The sequence below is a fragment of the Chiloscyllium plagiosum genome, unplaced genomic scaffold (genome assembly GCF_037043375.1).
Source record: "Chiloscyllium plagiosum isolate Xiang-an unplaced genomic scaffold, Cpla_swu_hap1 HiC_scaffold_17, whole genome shotgun sequence".
In the NCBI taxonomy this organism is placed as follows: Eukaryota; Metazoa; Chordata; class Chondrichthyes; order Orectolobiformes; family Hemiscylliidae; genus Chiloscyllium; species Chiloscyllium plagiosum.
The window spans coordinates 37,567,465-37,582,456 of record NW_028270155.1 but is presented as its reverse complement, the minus strand read 5'-3'; the positions used below and the strand labels follow the sequence as shown (position 1 = coordinate 37,582,456).

General features: G+C 40.0%; 1 protein-coding gene across 2 annotated transcripts in view; it reads right to left on the bottom strand.

Moving 5' to 3' along the window:
- LOC122558362 (uncharacterized) overlaps positions 1 to 14,992 on the bottom strand; it is a 49,169-nt gene that overhangs the window by 33,935 nt on the left and 242 nt on the right. Inside the window, exons 2-4 of one of the 2 annotated variants that reach the window (XM_087995853.1) lie at positions 14,035 to 14,204; positions 13,197 to 13,293; positions 5,336 to 5,681 (exon numbers count right to left, since the gene is read on the bottom strand). In XM_087995853.1, coding sequence (XP_087851979.1) covers positions 5,336 to 5,387 — 52 coding nt within the window. In that variant the 5' untranslated portion in view covers positions 5,388 to 5,681; positions 13,197 to 13,293; positions 14,035 to 14,204. The remainder of the gene's footprint in view (positions 1 to 5,335; positions 5,682 to 13,196; positions 13,294 to 14,034; positions 14,205 to 14,992) is intronic. The other variant, XR_015759944.1, reaches the window with a different exon arrangement.

Below are 14,992 nucleotides of genomic sequence, written 5' to 3'. Positions count from 1 at the left end.
CAGGGGTGGTAGATGGGGGTCTAACTTGATATGTTTGTTGATAAGAGTTCTGGTTGGAATGCCATGCTTCTAGGAATTCTTGTGCATGTCTTTGTTTGGCTTATCCTAGGATGGATGTGTTGTCCCAGTCGAAGTGGTGTTCTTCCTCATACATATGTGAGGATACTAGTGAGAGAGTTGTGTCTTTTTGTGGCTAGTTGGTGTTCATGTATACTGGTCGCTAGTTTTCTGCCTGTTTGTCCAATGTAGTCCATCTTCCGCAGCAACACCAGGAACATTCCCCACACCTTTTCCTCCGCTTACATCAATGACTGTACCGGCACCACTTTACGCTCCCACAAGGAGGTTTAACAGTTCATCAACTTCACTAACACGTTCCATCCTGACCTCAAGTTCACCTGGACCATCTCAGACACCTCCCTCCCCTTCCTGTACCTCTCCATTTCCATTTCCGGCGACCAACTCAACACTGACATCTACTACAAACCCTCTGACTCCCACCCTGCCTCCTGTAAAAATGCTATCCCTTATTCTCGATTCCACAGCCTCCACCGCATCGATCCCAAGAGGACCAATTCCATCAAAGAACATCCCAGATGGCCTCCTTCTTCAAAGTCCCCAATTTCTCCTCCCACATGGATCAACAATGCCCTCCAGTGCACCTCCTCCACTTTCTGCACTTCCATCCTTGAACCCCACCCCTTCAATCGCAACAAGGACAGAACCCGCACCCCACCCCCCCCCCCCCCAGTCCTCACCTTCCGCCCCACCAACCTCCAGATACATCACATCATCCTCTCCCATTTCCACCATCTACAAACAGACCACCAGGGATATATTTTCCTCCCCACCCATCTGCATTCCAGAGAGACCATTCCCTCCATGACTATCTTTTTAGGTCCACACCCCCACCCCACCAACCCACCCTTCACTCCTGGTACCTTCCCCTGCCACTGCAAAAAGTACAAAACCTGTGCCCACACGTCCCCACTTACCTCCGTCCAAAGCCCCAAAGGATCCTTTCACATCCAACAGAGATATACCTGTACTTCCATACACCTCATCTACTGTGTCCGTTGCTCCCAATGTGGTCTCCTCTGGGTTGACAGGACACCAACTTGTGGAACTTTTCAGAGAATATCTCTGGAACACCCACACTAAACAACCCCACGCCCTGTGACTGAACACTTTACTCCCCCTCCCATTCCACCAAGGACATGCAGGTCTTGGACCTCCTCCACAACCAAATCCTTACAACCCGATGCCTGGGGGAAGAATGCCTCATCTTCCACCTTGGGACCTTCCAACCATACGGGATCAATGTAGATCTCACCAGTTTCCTCATTTCCCCTTTCCCCACTTTATCCCAAATACAACCTTCCAATTCAGCACCACCCTCTTGAACTGCCCTACCTGTCCATCTTCCTTCCCAACTATCCGCTCAACTGTCCTCTGACCTATCACCTTCATCCTCACCTTCATCTATTAACCAAATTCCCAGCTACCTTCCCCCTAGCCCCTCCCCTCCCATTTATCTCTCAGCCCCCTTAGGCCACAAGCCTCATTCCTGATGAAGGGCTTATGCTTGAAACGCCAATTCTCCTGCTCTTCAGATGCTGCCTGACCCACTGTGCTTTTCTGGCACCACACTTTTCAACTCTGATCTTTAGCTTCTGCAGTTCTCACTTTCTCCCCGTACTTGGATAGATTAAGAATCTGACACATTTATGCAGAAGCTTAATGTATCCTTACACTTTCTCAATACAGTATATAGTCAATGAACTGTTCTTTAGAATGCAGTCATCATTGTCAAATATAAATATGAAAGCCAATTTTGCACAGCAAGATGATAAATCAATTCATTTATCTTTGTGCAGCTGTTTGAAGAAGGGATTATGGATAGAAAAAGAAATAAAAACTTGCACTTACATACTACATTGCATAAATACTGAATGTCTCAAAGCACTTTACAGCCAATAAAGCATTTTTGAATTCTCATCATTGTCGTAATGTAGAAAACAAGGTAGCTAATTCGCACTCAACAAACTAATCTACTTTTTTGTGATTTCAATTGAAGGTTTAGCTTTGGTTAATGTTGGTTAGGGCACTGGGAATAACTCTCCTGCTCATTTTTATAATTGTACCATAAGACCGTACAGTGACCTGGGCAGATAGATGGATTCTCCGTCTAACTTCTCACCAAAATACAACTGGAGTGTCAATCTGGGTATCTGTGTCCAAGCCAGGAGTGGAATTTAAACCTAGAACAACTGCACTATAAATTGGGCTACAGCTAACATTAGATAGCCAATTAACTCTTTGTTCTTCTTCAAATCTTTTACATCTGCTTGGGTATAATGATAGACCTCTGATTAATGTTTTAAGCAAAAAATGATAGCTTGATGCTACTGAACAGCCAACATTAGATTGAGCTTAAGGATACTGGAAGTGATATTAACTGAGCCAAGCTGGCAACACAAATATTATAAAGTCACAGAATCCCTGTAGATAGACGCCATTTTGACCACCAAGTCTGCACTGGCCTTCCGAAGAGCATCCCACCCAACCCCATTCCATTCCCGTAACCCTGCATTTACCATGGCTAATCCACCTAGCCTACACACAACTAGACACTATGGGGGAATTTAGCATGGCCAATTCAACAAACCTGTATGTCTTTAGACTGTAGGAGGAAACAAAAGCACCTAGCAAAAACCCACACAAGACACAGTGAGAATGTTCAAACACCACAGAAACAGTCACCCAAGGCTGGAATCAAACCAGGGTCCCTAGCACTGTGAGGCAGCAGTACTAACCACACAGTCACCATGTCACTAAATATAACCACATAATTACAACATGAGAAATCTGTATTGATTTCAACAGTTACTAACGTGCAACTCCCATGCCCATCAAGCCCTGGAATGTGACTCAAAACCAAAACTTCTGCTTTAGAGGCCGGGGATGCTAGTTACAATGCTACAGAACCTCCTCTGTAATATTACTACAAATATAATAAAGAAAACTTGCAAAATCAATCACCAAGTCTGATGCAATATACATTTTGTATACAATTTGGATTCTTGCATTACATTATTCATATACTTGTCAAAATTATTTTATCATTATTAATTATGTATTTTTGGTGTAATTGCATGATATATTGGGCGATATATTAAAGAATTTTCTTGGAGATTCTTCCAATTAGTCACCATCATTTGAGAAGAAACTCCAATAAATATGTTAACGATGTTAAAAATCACATGACACCAGGTTATAATGCAGCAGGTTTATTTGAAAACACAAGCTTTCAGAACCTTGCTCCTTCTTCAGGAAGAAGAAGCAAGGCTCCAAACGCTTGTGGTTTCAAATAAACCTGTTGGACTATAACCTGGTGCATGATTTTTGACCTTGTCCAACCCAGTCCAACACCATCACCTCCACATTATATAAACAATGAGCAAAAACTTTCCCAGGTAAGTGAGGGAATATTTTAATGTGTGCAGGGTGCTACATCTCCTGAAATTATGCTAAGTCAAGATCCTACTACGATCCTGTCTCTTTGCCATAACAAGCTCAATGTCCAGCAAAGAACCCTCTTGGAAATCAATGGAGCCAATTTTACGCTTATAGAGATGTACAGCACGGAAACAGACCCTCCGGTCCAACTCATTCATGCCAACCAGATTCCTGAAGAAGGGCTTATGCCCGAAACGTCGATTCTCCTGCTCCTTTGATGCTGCCTGACCTGCTGCGCTTTTCCAGCAACACATTTTTAAGCAAAAACCAGATAGCCCAACCCAATCTAGTCCCACTTGCCAGCACCCAGCCCATATCCCTCCAAACCCTTCCTATTCATATACCCATCAACATACTTTTAAATGTTGCAATTGTACTAGCCTCCACCACTTCCTCTGGCAGCCCATTCCACACACACACCACCCTCTGCATGTAAAAGTTGCCCCTTACGTCTCTTTTATATCTTTCCCCTCTCACCCTAAGCCTATGCCCCCTAGTTCTGGAATCACCCACGCCAGGGTAAACACCTTGTCTAGAAAGTGAGGTCTGCAGATGCTGGAGATCAGAGCTGAAAATGTGTTGCTGGAAAAGCGCAGCAGGTCAGGCAGCATCCAGGGAACAGGAGAATCGACGTTTCGGGCATAAGCCCTTCTTAAGGAATCCTGAAGAAGGGCTTATGCCCGCAACGTCGATTCTCCTGTTCGCTGCCTGACCTGCTGCGCTTTTCCAGCAACACATTTTCAACCTTGTCTATTTACCCTGTCCATGTCCCTCATGATTTTATAAACCCCTATAAGTCACCCCTCAACCTGCGATGCTCCAGAGAAAACACCCCTAGCCTATTCAACCTCTCCCTATAGCTCAAATCCTCCAATCCTGGCAATATCCTTGTAAATCTTTTCTGAACCCCTTCAAGTTTCACCACATTGTTCCAATGGGAAGGAGACCAAAACTGCATGCGATATTCTAAAAGTGGTCTAACCAATGTCCTGTACAGCCACAACATGACATCCCAACTCCTGCAACTCTACTTTCAAGGAGCTATGAACCTGTACTCCAAAGTCTCTTTGTTCAGCAACACTCCCTAGGACCTTACTATTAAGTGTATAAGTCCTGCTAAGATTTGCTTTTCCAAAATTCTGCACCTTGCATTTATCTAAATTAAAGTCCATTTGTCACTCTTCAACGTATTGGCCCATCTGATCAAGATCCCGTTGTAATCTGAGGTAACTTTCTTCGCTGTCCACTACACCTTGGTGTCATCTGCAAACTTACTAACTATACCTCTTATGCTCACATCTAATTCATTTATATAAATAATGAAAGGTAATGGACCCAGTACCGATCCTTATGGCACTCTACGAATCACAGGCCTCCAGTCTGAAAAACAACCCTCCACCACCACCTCTCGACCAGTTCTGCATCTAAATGGCTAGTTCTCCCTGTATTCTATGAGATTTAACCTTGCTAACCACCCTTGTGAATCTTGCCGAATGCCTTACTGAAGTCCATATAGATCACATCAACTGCTCTGCCCTCATCAATCCTCTTAAAACTGTAATTAAGAACCTCTTTTAACTGTGCAATTTGTTTCAGCTATTTTCTAATTAATCTGTTCAGAGATGTTAAATACACAACTCCCACACAATGTGGTCACAAGTAAGTTTCCCTGCAAATACCAAGTATTGACATCAGCATCAAAAATGATCTACAATTTGCTTGCATTTGATCTCAAAAATGAAAGCCTTAATTAATTGTGACATCCAGTGCTTAACAATTTGATATTTATTCAATATATCTCTTGATCTGAACGTACCTGCTTTGGCTGGGGGGGTGGAATCATCTACTTCTGAAGTGTTCTCAGACATGTCTGAAATTCCTTTATGGTTTCCTGTTCCTTTTTTCTTCTAATAATGCAGTTGCTTCAGGCTAGGCCTAACTATTTGTTGCAAACCATCTGTTGCTACAAAAGGCTTAGGTTGCTTACTTCGTGATCTTTTATTCACTTTAGGATGATTGTGTCTTTTTGTTTGTAGGGAAACACCTTCTTTTATATCATAATTTTCTTGTTGATGTAAATCTTTATCTGCATCGGAACTAGAGCTTGATGTTATGCATTTAACATTCCTTACATTTGTTTGATGTTGTATAGCACTGTCGGGCTACAGGACAAAGGTTCCAAATATATATTATACACTTGATCTCTACATACATTTAGACAAACATTTCGATAAAAACTGGCTATATTTTTACAACTATTTAGTATACTGTAATTTATAAGTTAAAATTAAGTTCTATACTACCAAATGACTACAGAAATATCTGTATGCTAAACCATCTTTAAGCTATATGTTAATAGACTGGGCTTGGATACAATAGTACCATTGCTGATGGCTCACAAAGGCTTGAGGTGTTCAGCTTTGAATTGGTGCATCAGTTATGAGACTGTCCCATTTAGTGGAATAGTACTAGAAATTGTCCTCCACTAGAATTGGGCAGTAGTATTCCAACCAATTGTTACAAACCCAGCTGATATTACCAAACAAGTCAAATATCAGACTGAAACCTGACTTGATCGCCTTTTTTTTGTTTTTAGTTAGAAAGGTGATTTTTCTCTGTTTTGAACAATAAAATAGCAATTTATTTCATAAAAGAAATTAATATGAAATAGAATAAACCAAATTATTTACAAATAACACAATCTGGAAGATCTCAAAACGTATGCTAAAATACAATGCCATCTATCACACCATCATCCTGTTACAGACCTCAAACACCAGAGAGAATTCCTTCTCTGTTACATAGGTTTAACTTAACTGTTTCTTTCAATTTCCTTTCTAAAGAGTTTGATAGCCTTCCTCAAGTATTCACACAACACAGCTTAGACTTTATCAGATTTGAAAAACCCCTCAGAGTTTTGACCAAACATTTCTGGTCTGGAACTTTCAAACTAAGATCTTTGCACTGAGGTAAGCTGTTTCTGTATTATCTCTTTTGTCAAGAAGGACTGTTCCATATATTTAACTCTAGTTAGGAGCTCTATGAACTGAAAAAAAAAACTTTCCAAGCTCTGGGTTTTTCCCTTAAGCAAATAAAATAAAAATTCCAGATCCTGCTAACTTAAAGTAAGCTAATGTTCGTCAATATTTACTCTGCCCTTGCATAAAAATCTCCCAATAGAAACAAGTCAAGAACTCCCTATGTAGTCAGTGCCATTCTCATAAGATCTCACATAATAAGAAAATTGTGCAAAAACCACACCATTTAAACTAGTGGGGCCAGAATTGCATTGTAGCCAATGCACGTGAGGAAAGTTCACTTTCTACAAATAATGGTCTAAATTCTTCAATCGTGTTAAAGCCAATTTGCACTGAAGAAACATGCCTTATATCAGAACCGACTACTGTTTTTTAAAAAATCATGGCTCCAAAAATACTGACCAGCTAGTCATTAAACTCCCTCAAACACACAGACCAAACCTCACGTAACACTAATTCAAATCCAAACTTTAAAATAAGTAATATTAAATATACATAAATCACACACCTTACATCACACTTAATATTGTCATGGACAGATGTATTTGCAGCAGGGAAGCTGGTGAGGACAAGATCAAGTAGGTTTTCCCTTTTGTTCGTTCTTTCCCTATCTGCTGCCAGCCTAATCTGGCAGACATTTCTTTCAGCAGCTCATTCTGTGATGGTACTACCAAATGACTGAGATATTGAAGGCTCCAGTCGGAGTACATTCTGTTCTCTTGCTGCCATTAGCACTTCTTCTAAGAGCTGTTCAGTATGGAGGAGTACTCATTCATCAGCTAAGAGAGGGTCTTAGCAGTTAGGAACTTCAGTTGTATCATCCACATTTGACCTCATTCCACAATAAACTACATAGGGTGCAAATTTATATTTCAAGGGCCTTTTTCTCTTGACCAGATTGTCACCACCTCTAGTAGGTCTTTCTGCTTGGGAGTCAGGAAACATTAAGGAGCGATGGATGTGCCTGTGTCATTGGCTTTGTGGTATGATTATAATGAGTATGACTACTTAAGGTTTGACTAGTGTTATGACAGCTCTCCCAGTTTCAGCATGTCATTAAAGGTGGGAATTGGTCTTATTCAGAAGCATTAGTGTGGGCCTCTGGATTGCTAGTCCAGTAACATTATCAACATGCCATTGTTCTACACATTCCTTTATGTAGCTCAGTGTCATATTTTGTTTTTAATGCCTCTGTAACACACTTGATCTGTCTGTTACATTAAAGATGTTATGTGAATTCAAGTTGTTGCAGCTATTGCTGTATGATGATTTGTCCATAGGAGATAAGAAAGTAATGCTGGAGCTCAAGCCATATTTGAAAATGGGGAATTAGGGTGGTCATTTGTCACCTGTGTTGAAACTTAGTCGAAATGGACCTGAGGTTACAGAGGGCGCATGCAGGGAGAGTAGCAGACATGATAAACTATTCATTGTTGATTGCATGAAATGGAGTTACTGTGGCAAGCATTGACAGTAACACTCAGATTTCATCATGAGTAATGAATAGACCAAATTAGAATGGTGCTGGAAAAGTACAACAGGTCAAACAACATCCGAGGAGCAGGAAAATCGACGTTTCGGGCAAAAGCCCTTCATCAGGAATGAACGCAGGGAGCCTCCGGGGTGGAGTGATAAATGGGAGGTGGATAGGGCTGGGGAGAAGGTAGCCAAGAGTACAATAGGTGGATGGAGTGGGGATGAAGGTGATAGGTCAGAGACGAGGGTGGAACTGATAGGTGGGAAGGAAGGTTGGCAGGTAGGACAAGTCATGAGGATGGTCCTGAGCTGGAAGGTTGGAACTGGGGTAAGGTGGGGGGAGGGGAAATGAGGAAACTGATGAAGTCCACTGATGCCCTGGGATTTAAGTGTTCCGAGACGGAAGACGAGGTGTTCTTCCTCCATGGCGTCGGATGGTGAGGGAGTGGCAGTGGAGGAGGCCCAGGACCTGCATGCCCTTGGAAGAGTGGTAGGGGGAGTTGAAATGTTGAGCCCCGGGGTGGTGGGGTTGATTGGTGCTGGTGTTCCGGAGATGTTCCCTAAAGAGCTCTGCGAGAAGGCGTCCAGTGTCCCCAATGTAGAGGAGACTGCATCAGGAGCAATGGATACAATAAATGACATTGGTGGATGTGCAGGTGAAATGTTGATGGATGTGGAAGGCTCCTTGGGGGCCTTGGATGGAGGTGAGGAGGGAGGTGTGGGTGCAGGTTTTGCAATTCCTGCAGAGGCAGGGGAAGGTGCCAGGAAGGGAGGGTGGGTTGTTGAGGGAGCATGGACCTGACCAGGTAGTCACGAAAACTACCTGGTCAGGTCCACGCTCCCACCAATCCACTCTCCCCTCCTGACACCTTCCCCTGCCACCGCAGGAATTGCAAAACCTGCGCCCACACTTGCCCCCCTCACCTCCATTCAAGGCCCCAAAGGAGCCTTCCACATTCATCAACGTTTCACTTGCACATTCATTTATTGTATCCGTTGCTCCCGAAGCGATCTCCTCTACACTGGGGAGACTGGACGCCTTCTCGCAGAGTGCTTTAGGGAACATCTCCGGGACACCTGCACCAATCAACCCCACCACCCTGTGGCCCAACATTTCAACTCCCCCTCCCACTCTGCCAAGGACATGCAGGCCCTAGACCTCCTCCACCACCACTCCCTCACCACCCGACGCCTGGAGGAAAAACGCCTTGTCTTCCACCTCAGAACACTTCAACCCCAGGGCATCAATGTGGACTTCACCAGTTTCCTCATTTCCCCTCCCCCTCATTATCTCTCCACCTCAGAGGCTCCCTGCCTTCATTCCTGATGAAGGGCTTTTGCCTGAAATGTCGATTTTCCTGCTCCTCGGATGCTGCCTGACCTGCTGTGTTTTTCTAGCACCACTCTAATCTAGATTCTGATTTCCAGCATCTGCAGTCCTCACTTTTGCCTAATGAATAGACCAGTTGAAGATATTGGAACATTAAAATGAACAATATGAGATCTGGTCTACAAGGTAAAGTGCAGAGATACCTCTGACTCTGTAACCACAACTATGTGGTGCTGAAAATGAAATTTTTGAAAACAAAATATAAATGAAGAGATTTACATATGTTTATTGTTTGGAAATCAATATTTAACTCCAATGGATTTTTCAATACATCTTCAATGTCACTGCAATGTTCTGTCAACAACCAATCCAAAATTGGTAAGATTTCAGAGAACATGTAAGAATAGTCAATAACCTACCTAAGGTTTTGATATTATGCTAATATATTAGGCCTATGTTGAGGACACTTTGTTAGAATTTCAAAAATTATGATGAGTTCAGAAGTTTATTTTTAAAGTCTACTTTATACTAACCTGCCAATCTGAAGTTCTGATTATACTGATTTCCAATTCTGTTTCACAAGAATCTTTATACAGTTGATTGGAACATTTTTCTAGCATTTCATTAAAGGTACATACTGTCATGGGATCCTGATCATTAGTACATTTCTCCTTTTCAAAAAAATATGACTCAAACATTTTTCTAATTTTTTTCCAGGATTTCATTACGTTCATTGGTTATGCCATGTTGCTCATCAATAATCTGTTTCTCTTTCAATAGAATCTTTTTTACATCTATATATTCTTCTGCAATATTTAGTTAATATTTCCATCAATTTTGACATTATATTCTGTTTCCAACTGGTTAACCGTACTATGTTTCCACCAGAATCTGTTTTGCTTCCATATATTTCATTTAACATTTCCAGTAGCAATTTATTAAATGTTGTACTGCGTTCCAGTGTTGTTTTTCTTCACTTCTGTGCATTTTTTTGATTGAGTTGCTGTTTCTTCACACACACTGCTTTGATGAGAAAGCTCATGCTAAGGCAAGCTGCTTACGCTGTCTGCTGTTGACCTAATGTTGCTTGTTGATGTAATTTTATCATCTGCTGACAACATTTCATGCTCTGTTGATGGGTTTTTATCATTGTTAGCATGTACATTTCCAATGCACTTTATTTTTGACTGCACTCTGATTTCAAGTTTGTTCCTTTTTCCTTACACTGTGGATCACAAGACAATTACTGATGATAGAGATTCAACCCATCTTAGTTCATCCATCTAAAAACCAATGTTCTCTCATCCACTCCTACGCAATACTAATCATTATTTTAAAACTCTAGGGTTTCACTTTTACTGTTTTATTTGTAATTTCTTTCCAAATGTTGATCATTGTTCTTTTGCAGAATGACTTCTCAATATGAATCTTAAACTTACTTTCATGTGCTCAAGCCGGTGGCTTTTGTCTGTTTTCTCAGGTGGCCATCTATACAGGTTGAAAAGCCCAGGGTTCTCCATGTTTTCTTCACAACTCAAAGCTTTGATACAAAAATCAGCCTTTTCTCTGCACTGCTGCTTACGCTTCAATGCTGCTTTTATTTTTCTATGATCAGACTGAACATAAAACTCAGGGTCTGACTACAATCACAGCATAATTTCATCAAAACTTCCTCTAACCTATAGCTTAGAAGGAACGTATGGCAACATTTTTATTTGTTTTCTTGATTGCTGCTCTGCATCCAGTGGATATATTCAGGATTAAGCTCATTAAGATTCTTTATTCTCTTTCAATTACGCCCCTAACTATTATAGATGATGAACACCAGATGATGAATGTCACCTTGTTTTCGTTCTCAGGTTCAAAATTTTATAGTAGTCCGTTTTAAATCTTGCATGTCATTATTCTACTCAATTAAATATCCTGAGCTGCTTCAAAAGTCCACTGCTTCTCTGAATCACCTGATCATTTACTAACTTGAATTAAATTTCTGATATACATTAAACAGTATCAGTCCCAACTCTGATTAAAATCTTACTCAAAACTGCATCTTTCATAATCTGTTGGGAAACAATTCTCAAATAAATTTCTATTCATTTTATCCTTTAATACACCTAAAGCTTTTGTATGGAACTTTATTAAATGTATTTTAGAAATCTAAGTACACACATTTTAGGGTTTAGTGTTGATTTAATTGTAATTTCCTCAAAGATATCACGATCTGACAGCCAGATTTTCTCTTCTTGGTTATGCAATGGCTATGCTTTACAAATGATTTGGAGATGCCGGTGTTGGACCGGGGTGTACAAAGTTAAAAATCAAACAACACCAGGTTATAGTCCAACAGGTTTAATTTGATATTCCTGGTGTGATAGCTGCTACTTTCACCTGTCCGCTGCGATATACAGCATAATGATAAATTTTCTCATCTCGTATTTGATAACAATATTCTGACAAGTCCCAGAGTTCAAAAGTAACATAGAATTTAGTACAAAAGTTAAAAATCACACAACACCTGATGAAGGAGCGTCGCTCCGAAAGCAAGTGTGCTTCCAATTAAACCTTTTGGTCTATAACCTAGTGTTATGTGATTTTTAACTTTATGCTTTACAAAGGCATTGTGAGATAATCTTCAAATTTACTGCTGACAACACTTTGATCACAGCAACATACCGAAAGGAACAGTAACTCATTCACAAGAGATAAAAAAAATCAGTACTGGTACACAATGAAAACATTTGACAAAGTTCAGGAAACCTTCTATGAATTTTATGGAGAAAAACAGTTTATGGTGGAAACACAGTAGTTTACCAGCTGACAACATAATATATCAAAATTGAAGGAAGAATATGAAGTTATGATTATTTGAAATTTCAAAATAGGAAGAGCAATTTATTTCAGTAGCCAAGAAATCTTGAGGACTTATGCAATAACAAGTCAAAGCAAGAAATACAGCCTCATTTTAAGATATGGCCTTGGGAGTCATGGAGGAACCATAAATGGGTTCCCGAATCCCAATCTATTTAAAAATATAATCCATCAATCAAATTTAAATCTCTGGGAGATAAAGTTTTCTGGATCTGAATTGTGAATATTATGGGACTTGCCACCTACCATGCCCGCCTACAATGTGCTTCAAGTTAAAATTTTTGTATTTGGTATTTCCTTGCATATCTAGTGTATATGAGCGTATGTTGTCTGGAGTATTCTATTTATGTTATAGACAAAATCTATAGTTTAAGTTAACCACTTAATATATGCTTCATACATCTGCTGCACTATGTGTAGAACTGCATTGTAACGTGCTCTCAATTAGGGATCCAAAGTAGACCTCAGAAATCCATGGCTGAAATGGGCCCTTTGCACCTAAAGCATCATAGTACTTCAAATTTCTGCCATTGCTTTATTGAGCATTGTAAACTTACTATTATTTCAAATACAACTCTATTCCTGAAATGGTCTTCAATCCTTCAGAACTACACTAATTCCATCTTTTCTTTTTAAGTAATTAAATCCATTATTTTTTTGAATTATTTCAGTCTTACTGGCCTCAGAAGGATTTCCAGCATTACCTTTGTATCTTGTTATTGTTATTTTGACAGTGACAATGTTCATCCCATAAATTCATATAATGTTTAACTACTTGTGTCATACAGTATACCCTAACCAAAGGCAATAAACCAAGCCTCCTCAAAATACTCTCAAAGAACTTGGATCTTTAGTTCTAGATCATTTCAATTATTCTTTTTGCTTTCTTTTAAACTATCTATTTCTGTCCTAAAACAAAAAAGCGTTACAACATTCAAAGGCATTGAAGGAGTTGAATATATTACCTCTGTTGACTTGATGTCAAGGTCGTTGTTATACACTCCAAAACTGCATTTGCCTTTATTTAAACTGTGGCATGACGCTGTCATAATGGTTATTCATCTGTATGTGATGTAGCATATGATTTAATATCAATTTCCAAAGGGTACTAAAATGTAATCAGGATTAGACATTTAATAGAGAAACAAACTTTCAATGTGTAATTTTAACAAGAACTGTTGGTTAAACAATCAAATACTGAATTCAGATTTAAAATGAATGCTTAGAATATTGCTTCCTCTATGCCACTGAGACTAAAGATTTTGAACTAACTGTTTCAATGCAAAATATGTTTTCACAAACATTTCATAAAACAACGACATTTTTAGGGGTCTTCCCATCGCCATCACCTACATTATTACAGGTGCTTTATATTTTATATGAACATAGGAACAGGGTTAATCATTCAGCTCCTTGAGCCTGTTCCACCACTCAGTCAGATCATGGCTGATATGTAGCTTAATTCCATATACTTGCCTTTGGCCCATATCCCTTAAGACATTTGCTTAAGAAAATTGTATCTATTTCAGGTTTACAATTAGCAACCAATCTAGCATTCAGTCATTTTAGGAAGAGAGTTCCAAATAGTTACCGCCTTTGTGTGTAGAAGTGCTTTCTAACATCTCTCATGAATGATTTGGCCCTAACTTTCATGTCCCCGTTCTAAAATCCCCAACTGGTGGAAATAGTTTATCTTTATCTTTATATGCTGTGTTTTGTTGTTAATATCTTGAAGACCTTGATCAGATCACACCTTAACCTTTTAAATTCTAGAGAAAACAGGCTTAATTTGTACAATCTTACCTCTTAACCCCTGAAGTCCAGGTATCTTGTAAATCTACATTGTACTCCCTCCACAATCAATATACCCTTCATAAGGTGTGATGCCCAGATCTGCTCACAGTATTCCGTGGAGTCTAACCAGGATATTGTGTAACTGCAGCATTGATTCTCCGTCCTGTCAGCAGAGTACTCTAGATATGAAGACCAGGATTCCATTAGCTTTCTTGATTATTTTCTGCACTTGTCCATGATATTTTAAACCCCTAAAATAAAGCCACAGTACTTTATACCATCTAGAAAGCATCCTGATCTATCCTTTCTTTGGTTTAAAATGGATAACCTCACACTTGCTTATATTTGGAAACCATTTGCCAATTTTGCCTATTCACTTAGTCTATCAATATCCCTTCCAAATGTTATGCTGTCAATGAAGTAGTATCACTAATAAGCATGTTTTGCTAAACACACTCCAATCCTTCAATGGAACGGGACCCATAAACAGCCTGACATAATTACACCAGTATAAGAGAATGTTAACATTGTGTTTCTTTTCAAATTTTATTTTTCTCTCAGGCCAAATTATTCCTGTAGTTAAGTTGACTTTACTCAGTTAAGAATGTGTTACTGGAAAAGCGCAGCAGGTCAGGCAGCATCCAAGGAGCAGGAGAATCGACGTTTCGGGCATGAGCCCTTCTTCAGGAATCCCTTTGCTAAAGAAGGGCTCCTGCCCGAAATGTGGCTTCTCCTGCTCCTTGGATGCTGCGTGACCTGCTGCGCTTTTCCAGCAACACATTTTCAGCTCTGATCTCCAGCATCTGCAGTCCTCACTTTCTACTAGAAGACTTTTACTCAGTTAAACCAAAAAGCAGTTAAGCACACAAAAACAAAAACTATTGCAGAGATTTAACAAGTCTGGCAGCATCTAAGGATAGAGTAGAGACAACTCGAGCGACCCCTCTTCTGAACTCAGGTGTTTCAG